Below are 17,963 nucleotides of genomic sequence, written 5' to 3' on the forward strand. Positions count from 1 at the left end.
TCCCTCAGGGCTCCAGTTTGGGGCTGATTCAAGAGCTTCACTAATGATCTGGAGGAGAAAACAGCATCTGAGGGACTGCATCTACAATGAAAGATATATCAGGAAAAAGAAACCAAAGGCAAATGAGACAGAGGTGAGATTAGATTAGGGAACTGGCAAATACCTATTAGAACAGTGGTTCTCAAACTTTTGTACTGGGGACCCCTTTCACAGAGAAAGCCTCTCAGTGCGACCCCCTTTATAAATTAAAAACACTTTTTAATATATTTAACACCATTGTAAATGCTGGAGGCAAAGTGAGGTTTGGGGTGGAGGCTGACAGCTGACACCCCACATGTAATAACCTTGCGACCCCCTGAAGGGTGACCCCCAGTTTGTGAACCCCTGTATTAGAAGAATGTTATCTGAAAAGTGATGTGAAAGGAAGGGTTTGGGGGTGGGTTGCAGTGAGGAACTAGGGATAGCAAACTGGCCACAGAGGCCAACATTAGCAAACTGTTACAGTTAGGCAGTTAACTACAGTACACCTAAATATAAACACACCTAAATATTGGCCTCTTTCTAGAGGTGCTAAGCAATGTCCCCTTTAATTTTTTTCATCTATGTGCTGAATTAATTTTGCTATGTGCACCAAATTATTGAGGTAATGTGCGGATGTGTGCCACCAATAGAAAAAAAACCCTAGAAATCATATATATTTTTATAAAGTTACCATAGAGATAATTACTTCAGCCAGGACACGTTAGACATTTTAGAACTCACTACTAAGCCTTGGTCTACACTAGGACTTTAGGTCGAATTTAGCAGCATTAAATCGATGTAAACCTGCACTCGTCCACACGATGAAGCCCTTTATTTCGACTCAAAGGGCTCTTAAAATCGATTTCCGTACTCCACCCCTGACAAGTGGATTAGCGCTTAAATCGGCCTTGCTGGGGCGAATTTGGGGTACTGTGGACACAATTCAATGGTATTGGCCTCCGGGAGCTATCCCAGAGTGCTCCATTGTGACCTCTCTGGACAGCACTCTCAACTCAGATGCACTGGCCAGGTAGACAGGAAAAGAACTGCGAACTTTTGAATCTCATTTCCTGTTTGGGCAGCGTGGCAAGCTGCAGGTGACCATGCAGAGCTCATCAGCAGAGATGACCATGATGGAGTCCCAGAATCGCAAAAGAGCTCCAGCATGGACTGAACGGGAGGTACGGGATCTGATTGCTGTCCGGGGAGAGGAATCCGTGCTATCAGAACTCCGTTCCAGTTTTCGAAATGCCAAAACCTTTGTCAAAATCTCCCAGGGCATGAAGGACAGAGGCCATAACAGAGACCAGAAGCAGTGCCGTGTGAAACTTAAGGAGCTGAGGCAAGCCTACCAGAAAACCAGAGGGGCGAACGGCCGCTCCGGGTCAGAGCCCCAAACATGCTGCTTCTATGATGAGCTGCATGCCATTTTAGGGGGTTCAGCCACCACTACCCCAGCCGTGTTGTTTGACTCCTTCAATGGAGATGGAGGCAACACGGAAGCAGGTTTTGGGAACGAAGAAGATGAAGATGATGATGATGAGGTTGTAGATAGCTCACAGCAAGCAAGTGGAGAAACCGGTTTTCCCAACAGCCAGGAACTGTTTCTCACCCTGGACCTGGAGGCAGTACCCCCCGAACCCACCCAAGGCTGCCTCCTGGACCCGGCAGGCGGAGAAGGGACCTCTGGTGAGTGTACCTTTTAAAATACTATACATGGTTTAAAAGCAAGCATGTGAAAGGATTACTTTGCCCTGGCATTCGCGGCTCTCCTGGATGTACTCCCAAAGCCTTTGCAAAAGGTTTCTGGGGAGGGCAGCCTTATTGTGTCCTTCATGATAGGACACTTTACCACTCCAGGCCAGTAACATGTACTCAGGAATCATTGTACAACAAAGCATTGCAGTGTATGTTTGCTGGCGTTCAAACAACATCCGTTCTTTATCTCTCTGTGTTATCCTCAGGAGAGTGAGATATCATTCATGGTCTCCTGGTTGAAATAGGGTGCTTTTCTTCAGGGGACATTCAGAGGAGCCCATTCCTGCTGAGATGTTTGCCTGCTGCTGAACAGAAATGTTCCCCGCTGTTAGCCACGGGGAGGGGGGAGGGTTGAGGGGGTAGCCACGCGGTGGGGGGAGGCAAAATGCGACCTTGTAACAAAAGCACATGTGCTATATATGTAATGTTAACAGCAAGGTTTACCCTGAAAGAGTGTAGCCACTGTTTTATAAAATGTGTCTTTTTAAATACCGCTGTCCCTTTTTTTTTTTCTCCACCAGCTGCATGTGTTTCAATGATCACAGGATCTTCTCCTTCCCAGAGGCTAGTGAAGCTTAGAAAGAAAAAAAAACGCACTCATGATGAAATGTTCTCTGAGCTCATGCTGTCCTCCCACACTGACAGAGCACAGACGAATGCGTGGAGGCAAATAATGTCAGAGTGCAGGAAAGCACAAAGTGACTGGGAGGAGAGGTGGCAGGCTGAAGAGAGGGCTGAAGCTCAAATGTGGCAGCAGCGTGATGAGAGGAGGCAGGATTCAATGCTGAGGCTGCTGGAGGACCAAACCAGTATGCTCCAGTGTATGGTTGAGCTGCAGCAAAGGCAGCTGGAGCACAGACTGCCACTACAGCCCCTGTGTAACCAACCGCCCTCCTCCCCAAGTTCCATAGCCTCCACACCCAGACCCCCAAGAACGCGGTGGGGGGGCCACCAGCTAACCAGCCACTCCTCCACAGAGGCTTGCCCCAAAAAAAGAAGGCTGGCATTCAATAAATTTTAAAGTTGTAAACTTTTAAAGTGCTGTGTGGCATTTTCCTTCCCTCCTCCACCACCCCTCCTGGGCTACCTTGGTAGTCATCCCCCTATTTGTGTGATGAATGAATAAAGAATGCATGAATGTGAAGCAACAACGACTTTATTGCCTCTGCAAGCGGTGATTAAAGGGCGGAGGGGAGGGTGGTTAGCTTGCAGGGAAGTAGAGTGAACCAAGGGGTGGGGGGTTTCATCAAGGAGAAACAAAGAGAACTTTCATACCATAGCCTGGCCAGTCATGAAACTGGTTTTCAAAGCTTGTCTGATACATAGCGCGCCCTCCTGTGCTCTTCTAACCGCCTTGGTGTCCGGCTGTGTGTAACCAGAAGCCAGGCGATTTGCCTCAGCCTCCCACCCCGCCATAAACGTCTCCCGCTTACTCTCACAGATATTGTGGAGCACACAGCAAGCAGTAATAACAGTGGGAATATTGGTTTCGCTGAGGTCTAAGCAAGTCAGTAAACTGCACCAGCGCGCCTTTAAACGTCCAAATGCACATTCTACCACCATTCTGCACTTGCTCAGCCTGTAGTTGAACAGCTCCTGACTACTGTCCAGGCTGCCTGTGTACGGCTTCATGAGCCATGGCATTAAGGGGTAGGCTGGGTCCCCAAGGATACATATAGGCATTTCAACGTCCCCAACAGTTATTTTCTGGTCTGGGAATAAAGTCCCTTCCTGCACCTTTTGAAACAGACCAGAGTTCCTGAAGATGCGAGCATCATGTACCTTTCCCGGCCATCCCACGTTGATGTTGGTGAAACGTCCCTTGTGATCCACCAGAGCTTGCAGCACTATTGAAAAGTACCCCTTGTGGTTTATGTACTCGGCGGCTTGGTGCTCCGGTGCCAAGATAGGGATATGGGTTCCGTCTATAGCCCCACCACAGTTAGGGAATCCCATTGCAGCAAAGCCATCCACTATGACCTGCACATTTCCCAGGGTCACTGCCCTTGATATCAGCAGATCTTTGATTGCGTGGGCTACTTGCATCACAGCAGCCACAACAGTAGATTTGCCCACTCCAAATTGATTCCCAACTGACCGGTAGCTGTCTGGCGTTGCAAGCTTCCACAGGGCTATCACCACTCACTTCTGAACTATGAGGGCTGCTCTCATCTTGATATTCATGTGCTTCAGGGCAGGGAAAAGCAAGTCACAAAGTTCCATGAAAGTGCCCTTACACATGCGAAAGTTTCGCAGCCACTGGGAATCGTCCCAGACTTGCAACACTATGCGGTCCCACCAGTCTGTGCTTGTTTCCCGAGCCCAGAATCGGCGTTCCACAGCATGAACCTGCCGCATTAGCACCATGATGCATGCATTGGCAGGGCCCATGCTTTCAGAGAAATCTGTGTCCATGTCCTGATCACTCACATGACCGCGCTGATGTCGCCTCCTCGCCCGGTATCGCTCTGCCAGGTTCTGGTGCTGCATATACTGCTAGATAATGCGTGTGGTGTTTAATGTGCTCCTAATTGCCAAAGTGAGCTGAGCGGCCTTCATGCTTGCCTTGGTATGGCGTCCGCACAGAAAAAAGGCGCAGAACGATTGTCTGCTGTTGCTCTGATGGAGGGAGGGGCGACTGACGACATGGCTTACAGGGTTGGCTTCAGGGAGCTAAAATCAACAAAGGGTGTGGCTTTACATCAAGGAGTATTTCAGGCAGGACTTCACGGAGGGTTCCAATAAGAAATGGTGCACCTAAGTTATTGTTCTTATTGGAACAAGGAGATTAGTCTGGCCTCTGGTTGATACATGGCTAGATTTACCTCGCTGCACCTTCTCTGTGAGTGACTGCAGTGTGTCCTAGAGGAATGAGTCCCCTAGACGGGTGGGGGGGAAGCAAATGGGTACAAAACAAATCTGGTCTATTTCTTGTTTTGATCCACTCCATCTATCTTTTACATCTTTGGCTGGCAGCAGATGGTGCAGAAGGACTGCATGCCATCCACATCTCATGGCTGCCCGGCAGAAGATAATGCAATAGGACTGCTAGCAATCCGTATCGCCTGCCTGCTCGCCATAAGATGGTTCAATAGGACTGACTGCAGGACTAAAGAGAATGACCTGGTCAAGTCACTCCAAATTTAGTCCCTGCGCACATGTCTGCCCAGGCGCTCCCGGCCGACGTGGCCAGGAGCACCTCGGACACGACGATGACGGCTACCAGTCGTACTGTACCGTCTGCTGCCACAAGGCAAGGGGTTGATGCTGCTGTGTAGCAATGCAGTACCACGTCTGCCAGCACCCAGGAGACATAGGGTGACGGTTACCTGAGCGGGCTCCATGCTTGCCGTGGTATGGCGTCTGCACAGGTAACTCAGGAAAAAAGGTGCGAAACGATTGTCTGCCCTTGCTTTCACAGAGGGAGGGAGGGAACGGGGGCCTGAGGATATGTACCCAGAACCACCCGCGATAATGTTTTAGCCCCATCCGGCATTGGGATCTCAACCGAGAATTCCAATGGGCAGTGGAGACTGCGGGAACTGTGGGATAGCTACCCATAGTGCAACACTCTGGAAGTCGACGCTTGCCTCGGTACTGTGGAAGCACTCCACCGAGTTAATGCACTTAGAGCATTTTCTGTGGGGACGCACACACTCGAATATATAAAACCGATTTCTAAAAAAACGACTTCTATAAATTCAACCTAATTCCGTAGTGTAGACATACCCTAAAAGAATTAAATTTAAGCGTAAGAGAGAAATAAAAATTATGAAATGCATAGACCAGTAAAAATCCTCAAATAACAGCACTTTGAAAGAATAAAATTACAGAGAATAGATGTGCATTGCATGAAGTATCAAGAAGTAACAACAACACCACCACAAGTATGTGTTGGGAGGTGAGTGTGAAAGACAGAGTATTTGTGTCTGTGTCACACACTGTGTGTGTGTCAGAAAGACACAGTGTGTGTGTGTGTGTGTGTGTGACAGAGATAGGGTACAGGGGCAGGGGAAGAGAGACACCCTGACATCAGCAACCCTACTGCTCTCCCCCTCTCTGCACAGCAAGCAGGAGGCTCCCGGGAGCAGCTCCAAGGCAGAAGGCAGGAGCAGCACATGGCAGTGTGGGGGAGGGGCACCTGATGTGCGCAGCACTTGATAGCCTGCTGGGTGTCTGTGCGGCCGCGGAGCTTAGGGGGAACTTAGGTGCTGAGAACCCACAGCTCCCATTCACTTTATTTAGCAGCTCTGAAAATCAGACAACTTTTATTTAGGTGCATAAAGAGATATGTAGGTGCCTCATCTTAGGTACCTATGTTTGAAAATGTGACCAGAGTTATTTGGCTTAGTAGGGGGGGCCCTGTACTGAGTCAGAGTCTCCACACTTGCATGAGCTCGCCACACAATGCTCTTTGGGACATCTGTACAGAGGGGTCTGACAGGGGAGCCATAAACTCCTCCTTTTTAGATTGTTAGCTCTGTATGGTGAGGACTGTCATTTTCTATATATTTGTACAGCGCCCAGTATAATGGAGTCCTGATCATGGTTGGCCTCTAGGTACTAATGCAAAATAAATGTTAAATTATATAGGTGGGAAATATTAAAAGAACATTATTAAGGCTGCAAAGTCAAGCACTCAGAAAGTAGGAAATGTCAGAATTAAGGCTGCCTGTGCAACAATAATTTGCCCCCCTTTTGAATATGCATTATGACACAGTCTTTACATGATCACAGACTATGATTTTCACAGGGCCCCTGTGCACTGAATGGGAGAGAGCCTCTTGAAAAAAATGTGAACATGTAATTAAAGATGATATTATAAATGCACAAGGAGCCAAACTTAAGATTGCACAGGTTTCAGAGTAGCAGCCGTGTTAGTCTGTATCCGCAAAAAGAAAAGGAGGACTAGTGGCACCTCAGAGTTTATTTATTTATTAAAATTTATTTGAGCATAAGCTTTCGTGAGCTACAGCTCACTTCATCGGATGCATGCAGTGGAAAATACAGTGGGGAGATTTATATACACAGAGAACATGAAACAATGGGTGTTACCATACACACTGTAAGGAGAGTGAGCAGGTAAGGTGAGCTACTACCAGCTATTTTTTTCTCCCCCCCCCGACTCTCCTGATGGGGGAGGGATAGCTCAGTGGTTTGAGCATTGGCCTGCTAAACCCAGGGTTGTGAGTTCAATCCTTGAGGGGGCCATTAGGGATCTGGGGCAAAAATTGGGGATTGGTCCTGCTTTGAGCAGGGGATTGGACTAGATGACCTCCTGAGGTCCCTTCCCTGATATTCTATGATCCCTCTATGTGACACACACACTGTTGGTGGGTTTCACAGAGGAATGCTGGACTCTGGTTTCAGTTCCAGGTTTAGCAAGAGAACATGCTGTATTGGTTACAGATGTTTCTGCCCCCTGTCCAATCTGCCCTGACCTTCCTTACTATTAACCTCTCAGCCTCCAACTGCCTCCTTTCCCCTTGACTCTTCACAATTATGCATTTGAGTCAGGCTTATTCTTCCCTCTCCAGTGACAGCCTAGGAGAGACCATCTCGCAGCTTTCACTTCCATTGCCTGGTGCCACAACAGCCCTTGGCAGCTGGTAGGAGCAATTTCAGGAATAGTACTGCTCAGCCATTGAAACCCTGAGCTGGAGAATGCTCATTTGCACCGTGGAAACGGCATATGCTCAGTCAGGTTGCACATATGTGCTGTGAAGGGCTGGAGTATGCCCAGTGCAGATGGAATCTTCAGAGAATAATGCTGCAAATTTCTCACAACTTCTACTGAGCATGTGCAAACAGAAGCTTTTCAGAGACTCATAATTTTGTCAAAATAGGGCAGATTTTTTTCGGGGACAGCAAAAGTCACCTTTGTGACCTTGACTTCCATAACAAATGCTGTGACTTGTATGAATTTTCAAAAAAGTCATGGTCCTTGTCAGCTGACCAGACTTCTGATGAACAAGATTCCACATGAATTTTGACAAGTTTGGTTCTACGTATGTCCAGTGCAGGACTATGGCTTTTAAAATTATTTAAAAATTTGATCTGAATATTAAATGGATTTAAACAACATTTAGTGTAAAATACAGGCTATTTTGCAGTTTTCCTAAGGTCAAGCATGACAGTCGTCTGAAATCCCCACCACAAATTTGTATCTTATGGGCCACAACTTTTCCTGTTTTCTACCAAAACTGTTTCATTTGCATTTTTTTCAAGACAGCACCATGATTTTTCCCCCTGACAACCAGACCAACTCATATCACCACACCCAAACTATCACCTATCTCTTCCCTTAATTTTATCAGGAGCAACACATTTGTTCCTGCTTGTTATATTTCTGGAGCTAGCAGAGGAGGCAGAGACAGGGGGAGCTGATGGACAAGCAGCTGTCTGTTTTGCTTGCTTTATTGCTCTGGATGCAAAACTGAAACTGACATGAAAGTGAGGCTTTGCAGGGGGGAGTGGGGAGTACTCAAACATTTAAAGAGACAGGACTTCATATTCCTCCATCCTACTTTATAAAACTTTCCAAACACATATACATTATCATATACATGGCTAACAAGAAACACTATATCACCTAAGAATCATGTTGACAACCTGCAATAGCAACTCACTAACTAAATGACTTATACGTGTAGGTGCACAACTGGTTTTTGCACTCTCTTGGGATACCATGGTGATGGTGGCGTGGCAGTCTTGAACAACAAGAATAGTCAATGGTAAGAAATCAACAAAAAACACTAAGTCATCAAAATTAGGAGTTGTGATGGAAGGACGTTTGATTGGAGGAACAGAAAGTCCTACTGGAACATCCACAGACTCTGGTACTAGCTGAGGCTGCAACTGGTCCATATGTTTTTTTTTTCCATAAAATACCACTGGATAGTTTTACCACAAATGAAAAAGGTCCTGTGCATTTTCAAATTCACCAGATACCCATTTCACTCCACAACTGCAGTTGCAAGTCCACACTAAGTCTCCAACTTGAAAAGAATGATGACAAGTCTTACATTGTCGATCAACTCGCATAGCTTGGAATTTGGCTACACATGAGTAAGGCTGCGAGTGTCACGGAAGTCATCGATTCTGTGACTTTCCGTAACCTCTGTGACTTCTGCACTGGCCAGTGTGCATGGCCCAGGGGCCACCTGAGCAACTCAGGCAGCCCTAGGGCCAGCTGCACCAGCCGCTGGGGGGCAGTCTCAGGCCACCCCCCCCCCCGCAGCAGGAGTTTGGATGTGGGAGGAGGCTCAGGGCTGGGGGTTGGGATGTGGGAGAGGGTGAAGGCTCGGGGTGGCGCTTACCTCAGGGCTGCTCCCTGGAAGCAGCGACATCCCTCGGCTCCTAGGCGGAGGCGTGGTCAGGGGGCTGTGTGTGCTGCCTCTGCCTGCAGGCACCGCCCCCGCAGGTCCCATTGGCCATGGTTCCTGGCAAACAGGAGCTGCGGAGCCGGTGCTCGGGGCAGAGGCAGGGTGCAGAACTGCCTGGCCTCGCCTCCACCTAGGAGCTGAGGGAGGGGGATGTCAACACTTCTGGGGAGGCGTGGAGCCAGGTAGGGAGCCTGCCAGCCCTGCCAACCCCTCCTCCCAGCACCAGCAGGGGACCCAGGCCACATGCAACTGCCTGCCCCCCCTGCAGCAGCAGGGGTTCTGGGCTGTGCAGTGCCTTCTGCCCCTGCAAGCGCAAGCAGGGGTCCCAGGCTGCTGCCCCAGAGCCCATGGCACCCCCAGGCCACCCCCTCAGCACCCGCAGTGCCCCCCCGGCCACGCCCTCAGCACCCGCAGTGCCCCCTAGGCCACCCCCCAAGCACCCGCAGCACCTCCGGGCTGCCCCTACCCCCAAGATTTAATTAGGGGTATATAGTACAAGTCATGGGCAGATCACAGGCCATGAATTTTTGTTTACTGCCTGTGACCTGTCCATGACTTTTACTAAAAATACCCACGACTAAAACATAGCCTTATATGAGGCAATTTTGAAAACATAGCAGGTTCCAACAGGTTCACAAAGATGGTTTCAAGAAAAGAGTTGCAGGTGATTACTGTGTAGTATCAACTGGTGTGTTCCTGTAGACAAGCCAGAAATTTTCCAGTTTCTGCTGATGACTCAGAATAGACTTGTTAGCTTTTAAAGCATGCTTAAGTGTTTGTACAAAGCATTCCACTAGTCCCTTTGTAGCAGGATGGTAAAGAGCTGAGGGTATGTGCTGAATTCCATTTAAAGCTAGGAACTGCTGAAATTCTTCAGGACAGAATCAAGGTCCATTGTCACTCATTAACTGTAATGGTAATTCAAAATGGCTAAACAAGGTACGAAGATGTCCAATGGTCTTAGCAGCTGTATAGAAGTCATTCTGAAAACTTTGGGCCATTCTGAATCGACATTTACTATGACTAAAAACATATAACCATCTAAAGGTCCAGCAAAGTCCACATGAATACATGTCCAAGGAGTCTGAGGTCATGACTAAGGATGTAGATGAGCTGGGCCAGCAGCATGCTGAATTTGTTGACATGTAGTACCACACTGCACCTTCCTCTCAATGTCTTCGTTAGTCCCTGGCCACCAGACATGACTCTGGGCTATGGCCTTCATCCATACAATGCCAAAATGACCTTTGAGAAGAGCTTCCAAAACCTGATATTGAAGTTATTCTGGAATGATCACTCACATTCCCCATAATATGCAACTGTGATTCACAGGTAATTCATGTTGATATGACATGACTTGTGTAAACTGGGGATTCTTATGATCCAACACTGTACCCTTTAGTACCATCCCCTTCATTTGAGAAAGAATGTCACCCACAATGATGAACTCCCTTCAGTCCCTTCAGAATCTCATCCATGGATTTCTGGAACAGGGCAGGTGCCAATGTGATTCCAAAAGGCAACCTGTTGTAATAAAATAAGCCTTTTTGTGTGTTGATTGTGAGATATTTGTGAGATGCCAGATCAATCTCCATTTGTAGGTATGCATTGAGAAAATCCAATTTACTGAAACACTGTCCACCACTAAGAGTAGCAAACAAATTATCAATATGAGGTAATGGATATGGGTCTACACATAAAACTGGATTCAGTGTCACTTTGAAATCTTCACAAATTTGGACTGAGCCATCCTTCTTGATCACTGGTATGATGGGTATAACCCACTCACTTTGTGAAACGGGTGATAAGATTCCAATATTCACTAATTGATCCAAATCAGCTTTCACCAGAGGCTTCAGAGCATAAAGCACAACTCTGGGCTTACAATATTTCAGCTCACTGTCAGACTTAACAGTGAACTTCACTGGTATGTTGCTCTTCTGTCTAAGCTCTTTCTCAAAACCTTTGAAATATCTGTCCAATATTTCTTGAAGATTTTGAGGCGCTTTCACGATCACCTTGTCATGGGCCAATTCATCTTGTGCTACACAAGCCAAGATCTGCCAGATAATGGTGAATACTTCCCTTCAATCACACACAAAGGTAAAATGACTGATTGCCCATTGACTTGAATTTTCACCTGGATTATTACATCTTCAAAACCATGGAGGTTTCTCCCAAGGGAGCTTGTGACAAAGTCTGGTGATAGCAGCAGCTCCAATATCAAGCTCCATTCTTGTAGGACCTCCTTTGATCAATGGTGTAACCCAGATGCCATCTCTGACTCCAGCATCTGATAAAAAGTGTAATGCATGCTCTTGTCTTTTCAACATTATGAATTCCTCACTTCCAGTCTTTCCTGGGGTCCATCTTCATAGGGGTCTTCTTGGGTATACAGTTACTCTGTGTTGCTGGTCACTGAACTGTGCGACAGGCTGCTGCAATGTGTCCTTTCTTCTGGCACTTTCTGAAAATAACTTATTGTGGCCTGTAATCCTTCTCAGAGTGTGCAGTTTGTGCACAATGGCCCCACAGAAATTCCTTATGTTCCCATGGTTTTCTGTCCCATCGACGCAGGAATTGAACTTCGTTCACACTAAATTACAAATAATCCTTCTCTGTGGTCTCCATTGCAGCCGCGACTTCAACAGCCTTCTTGAGTGTAAGTGCTGATACAGTCAATAACTTCTTCCAGACCTGGTCACTGCATAGTCTATATACCAATTGATCACGTAGGTCATCACTTAATGTTTGTCCGAATTGACAGTGTTCTGACCATTTCATTCAAGCAGCAGCAAACTGTGCTACTAACTCTCCATTTCCCTGACGTCATTGATGAAACTGATACCATCCTGCTATCATCAGGGGTGTCGGAGAAAAATGTTCCTGCATTGCTGCAGTAATTGTGTGGCAGTTCTAGACCGAGTGGGAGACAACAGGTCATGCCACAGTCTGTCTGCCTTTGGACCCATAACTCTCAGCACGGTTTAAACATTTTATCCATCAGGAATAGTGTAGCAAGTTACAAGTTGCTCAGAATGTTCAAGTTACACCACCAATGAGTTGCAGTTGTCATCAAACTCACCAATTTTGCCCACAAAAGGTGCCATTTCTCTGTTCTCCTCTTGGACTTCATGCCTCCTGGATGCCTTTTCCACAGGGAAATTCTTTTTTGTTATTGCACTACCTGCACTCGATCACCCTTTTCTGGCTGTGTGCTTACACATTCCTTTGGCTATGCTTGTGCTCCTGCTGGCTATAGACCCTCAGTGTCTGCCTGATAGCACATGTTCAGTAAGTATGGCTGCTTGCTTCCATGTCACTGCTTTTCATTTGCACAAGCCCCGGGCAGCAGCCTATTCCTTTGTTCTATCCTTATTTCTCTACTTCCTCTTCTCTAGCTGGCTGATTCATGCTGTTTCAGGAGCAAAAAACAGCAGTCTGTCACCCTGTGCCACTAAGTGAACTTTGCCCCCTTTTTTCAATAGTATTATTTTCTTATTTTCCTTCTTTGTGATCAGCTAATGGGAGCACTGGACACTTGTGGGATATAACTTTCTCATCACCAAATGTTATATTTCTGGAGCCAGCAGACAGACGCCGGGGGAACTGTTGGACCACAGCCTTTTTGAGTGTAAGTTTTGCAGCCAGAACAATAAAACCACCATAGATGTGTGCTGTGGTGGCTTTATTGTTCTGGCTGCAAAACTGAAACTCACACAAAAGTGAGGCTTTGCACCAGGGAGAGAGGAGTGCTTGAACAGGAGTGCTTGAACTGCTCTGTGCATGATCTTACTTTCACCCACCATTCATGGTTGTAGCTGGAAACACACTCCCTCCATGTCAACCCTCAGAACATTATCCAAGATGAAAGCCTGGCCCCAATAAAGTTAATGGAAGTTTTGCCATTGACCCCACTGGAGTCAGGATTTCACCCCTAATCTCTCCATCTTCTTAAGCAGATGGATCTTAGTAGGCTCTCCAGCCGGATATATTCTCTCGATCCCCTTTGCTGACACATCACCCTTTTGCTGATTCTTGTCCATTTGTTTGTAATCATCAAAACTTCTCAAGTTCTGCTTCATATACAGAGCTGCTACAGTGCCTCGGACATATCAGTGCCTCACGAAACCACCACACGTTGCTCCTCACCATTGAACTCCCAAAATAAACACTGTTGTCTAGAAAAACCAGCATGTGGCCACTATGAAATGCTTTACAGGGCTGTGCTCCACACTGCCAAGACTAACTTCTACTTCTACCACATTCCAAGATTTTTGATAACCATCTTCCATGCAATTATTATTTATTTTAATTTATACAGAAGCATAGATAGGTATGGTGCTTCACAGACAATGAAAAGACATTCTCCCTGCCCTAAGTAATTTGCAATTTAAGGGACACATTGTCCCTGGCCCGTGTGTGTGTGTGCACGCACAGATGATTGGAGAGCAAAAGGAACCTGTCCCCACTTATAGGCCTTCATCAGAAGGGTCAGGCACAACAGCAGTCCCTGCAGGCAGGAGAGCACAGGGATTGCTCCCGTCTGTCACCCCTAAGCATGCAAATTGCCTCACTGGGGGCAGGAAGAAGATAGGCAACAGCCCCACCCCTGGTGCATTGGTTGGGTGTGTTTGGCCAGGGAATAGTTTTCAGTCTAAAGGGATGGTGCCATATGCATATTCCATGCATGTGTGCTATGGAATACCAGGAGTCCTTGTGCCCCTCTTACAACTTCCCCTGGGGCTGTGCAGCTCCGCACCACCTCCTATGTTAACTGTAGGCTAAATGCCACAATCTTCCTCTAAATTATGGAATGACATGAAAAGGGAGGGAAAACAACATTGAAGGAGTGTGGGGGTTAGGATGAGAAGAAAAGTGGCAATAAGATCCTGGGATTGCTTGTGTTAATAAAGCCCCTGACTGCTTTTAAAGATTTCTATTATTTCACTTTGGGACTGGATTTTATAGGCCTCATGGGGAAAATATATTTAAAAGAAAGTCTTAAACATGGGATCTGTTTTATAATAAAAATAAAAACAACCGATGAATATTTTTGCAAATATTATTGTTGAGTTTGTCTCCTTCTGCAGAGAGTTTTATTAGTCATTACACATGGAAATTCACAACAGTGGGGGTGTGCTGTCAAATTAAGCACTATGAAAGAGCTGATCACTGAATAAATAATTAAATTATTATAGTAAATAAAACTTCCAAATATTTTTGGAAATGTTGGTGAATCCTGAAATGTCACAAATTTGAACACAAATGGTTATTCATGTGGAAATCTGTACTGGAAGTACTCTATGCACTTGCCATTGTTTGCCATTCATTATTCGTTATTTTGTGGCTTTAAATGTTTGTGATCCAATCAGGGAGCAGAAGTAATCTCCTGGACTTTAGGGTGACTAGCCACACAGCACACATAACTAACAGTGAATAGCTGAAGAGAACAGCTTGTGAACAACCTGTGGTCTGAAAACTATTAATCCAAAATATTTGGGGCTAGATTCTGTCATCCTTATTACTGAAGAGTGGTGGCATCTCACTCCAGAATGAGCTCCTTTGGTTTCACTGAGGCTATTTGTAAAGTACTACTTAAATGAGTAAGGGATGCAAGATCTGCCCTATGAATACTGACCATATAATAACAAATGGACTTAAAGAACAACAGGATTGTTTCATGAACAATGCACTAACCAGAGGAAGGGTCTGAACTCATTACAAATACTACATGTAGTGAATAGTTTGATCTGTTCTATTAAATAAGACTGATTATCTTCTTTGGCTTATTGAGTTCTTCCTTCCTTCCCAGGCTTTTCTGGACTGGTTGTGTGGAATTAGCTTTATTATTTATCATAAGAACATAAGAACGGCCATACTGGGTCAAACCAAAGGTCTATCTAGCCTAGTAACCCAACAGTGGCCAATGCCAGGTGCTCCAGAGGGAATGAACAGAACAGGCAATCATCAAGTGATCCATCCCATGTTGCCCATTCCCAGCTTCTGGCAAACAGAGGCTAGGGACACCATCCGTGCCCATCCTGGCTAATAGCCATTGATGGACCTATTCTTCATGAACTTATCTAGTTCCTTTTTGAACCCAGTTATAGTTTTCGCCTTCACAACATCCTCTGGCAAAGAGCTCCACAGTGACTCCAAGATCTCTTTCTTGAGTGGTAACAGCTAATTTAGACCCTATCATTTTATATGTGTAGTTCGGATTATGTTTTCCAATGTACATTACTGCTAATAAAAGTTCATTGTTCAAGACTAAAGCTTGACAAGAGAATGGCAGAGATATGGCTCCTTGAGGATAAGTATGTGGTAAGTATTTATAGCCTGTGGTGTGGAATACACAAATACTAGTATACACTAGTGCCCACAACAGATTCATGGTGGCTAATAACCTTTCCATGCCTTGCAGCAGGGAATAACTAACTTTATAGGGGTTCTTCAGCTCCTTCTCTGGATCTGCAGGGAAATCCCCATTTGTTTGACTGTCCTTCCCTATTACCCCACCTCTTGGAAAAGACAACCAGTCAGAAATGCTTCATGTACTGAAGGACCATCTGGAGTTCCCTTCCCTCTGCAAACAGGCTGGAGTGCTTGAGAAACCCTCCTGTATCATGTTCTCAGGGGAAAATTGGGAACAACAGCTTCCTGTCATTCTGCAACTCTGGCTGGAGCTGCCTGCCCCCCAACCTGGGTAGGGGAGTTGAGTGCTATCACTCGATCTTGGAAAAGGTGATGAAGAGGTCCCAGGCATACAATGGGACAGGGCAGCAGAATTAGCTGTGGGGCTCTGCAAAATGGTAGGGGGAATGAATTAATGGTGTGTGTGGAGGAAGCGAGAGAGAGCAAAATAATTGCTGTTTGGTGTGTGGGGAGAACTATTAGTTGGTCCATGAAAGGGAAGGGCAAACTGACTTGTGTGTGAGAGGGAAGAGGGTGTGCGTGGGAGGGAAGAGAGTGTGTGTGGAGACAAGAGGGATGTTTAGGAGGGAGCCAGAATTTGAAGATCTCTTGATTCTTCTAAAAATTTAGGTTCTAGTTTTTTGGGGGTTTTGTTGTTATTTTTTTAAATCTTTTAAATTCTTTTTTTTTTACAAAAATTAAGAGTTGCTTCTGTGCTGTGGTCTCTGTTATGGAACAAGGCAACACTCACAACAGACTCAGGTCCAGCTGAAGCAGCATCAGGCTTTATTCTGAGAATACCTAGTGAATAAAAGCCAGGCAGCCATTGCATTGAGCTAACACTGGCATTTGATGAGTTCTTACATAGTAGGTGAGGAAGGCCTCTGGTGAGCAAAGACCAGTAGGGGGTAAGTTATAGTAATTCAGTTATAACCTCTTCACAGGCTGCATTTACACTTCCCTTAAGGATGCCTACCAGGAATCTTGGGTCTGGACTTGGTAGGGTAGGTTTGATGAAATTTTCTAATCTTATCAGGGGCATGGATGTGACTGGTGGGTTCCTGTGACTGGTTAACCAGCCCATAATCCTCCCAATCCACAAGGTACCTCATTTCCCCCAGACTATCTAGAGTCAAGGATCCTTTGTACACGATATTTTTCATGGCCTTGGATGATAAGTGGTGAAGGTGGAGGGTTGAATCATCCAGCAAAGGGATTGTCAGTTTATTACTTTAACAGCAAAATGCAGAAGACTGGATGTACTCTCAAGGAGCTAGGCAGAAACAGTTTGACTATGACAGGGTTGATTTGCTGGATGATTTCCTGGACCCAGGTGTTCATGATCTTGTTTATGTGAGGGATGAATGGAGGTGAAGTTTCGTGATGATAACCATACCCAGTCAGCAATGATGAAATGAAATGACACAACAGTGTCAGTCTATGCAATATTTGTAGGAACTTTTGGCTGAGTTGAGATGTTTTCTCAGTTCCTCTTGAAGATGGTACAAATGCTGGACTACGTCAATGGGTTCAGGGACATAAGACACCCCTGGTAAGGATGGATGGAAATGTAGATGGAAGCCATAGTTAGTGTAGAAGGGGCTGCAAAGGGTTGAGACATAGAGTTGTTATAGGCAAATTTGGCAAAAAGAAGGAGTGAGACCCAGTAGTCCTCGTGATAACTGATGAAACAATGAAGATATTGTTCAATTATTTGGTTAACCTGTTTGATCTGCTCAGAGGTCTTAGGATAGTAGGCAGAGGAATTATATAGCTTAACATTCAGCAACTTAAAAAGTTCTTGACACAAATGGGAAACAAATTGTGGGGCCTGGTCAGAGATGATGATAGATAGTAACCCATGGAGTTTGAAGACACAAGTAAAAATGACCCAGGCTGTCCCTAAGCAGGGGAAACTATGGGATAAAGTGGTATATTTTAAGAAGGTTGTGGGTGATAACTAAGATGGTTCTATTGCTCTTTAAGCCGGGTAGGTCAATGCTAAAATCTATGGCGATAGATAACCAGGGCTGGCATGAAGTCCTCAAGATGTTTCACATGGGGGTGAGTGGTGGGGCGGTCTTTGTTGGAGAGCAAATATTGCAGGATTTAATATATAACTTGATGAAAGGTTGCATCTTTGGCCACAGAAAATGTGTGTTTTAAAGTGGCCAAAATTGGCAGCTAAAGGAGAATCATGTCAAAGTTTAAATGCTTCAAGCCACAGGTCGCCTTGTGGGACATATATATGGCCCTTGAAATAAAGGATCCCATCTTCAATGAGGAAGCTGGGGTTAGGAAGTTGGTCACTGGCAGCATTCTGAGTCAACATGACTTTTGTCGTAAATGGGTCATTAGATAACAAGGATCAGATGAAGGGCA

At 45.8% G+C, this 17,963-nt stretch overlaps 2 protein-coding genes across 2 annotated transcripts in view; one reads left to right on the forward strand and one right to left on the reverse strand.

The window, feature by feature from the left end:
- Window positions 1-17,963, reverse strand: part of GLP2R (glucagon like peptide 2 receptor) — a 122,190-nt gene that overhangs the window by 16,008 nt on the left and 88,219 nt on the right. The gene's annotated exons all lie outside the window — the stretch shown is intronic.
- On the forward strand, window positions 1,155-2,800 carry LOC311530194 (uncharacterized protein; the record flags this gene model as incomplete). The annotated part of the gene is made up of 2 exons (XM_084646672.1): window positions 1,155-1,710; window positions 2,301-2,800. 2 exons carry the CDS (start codon window positions 1,155-1,157, stop codon window positions 2,798-2,800), a joined length of 1,056 nt encoding a protein of 351 aa, XP_084502798.1.

The sequence above is a fragment of the Lepidochelys olivacea genome (assembly GCF_965140295.1).
Source record: "Lepidochelys olivacea isolate rLepOli2 genome assembly, chromosome: 14".
NCBI lineage: Eukaryota > Metazoa > Chordata > Testudines > Cheloniidae > Lepidochelys > Lepidochelys olivacea.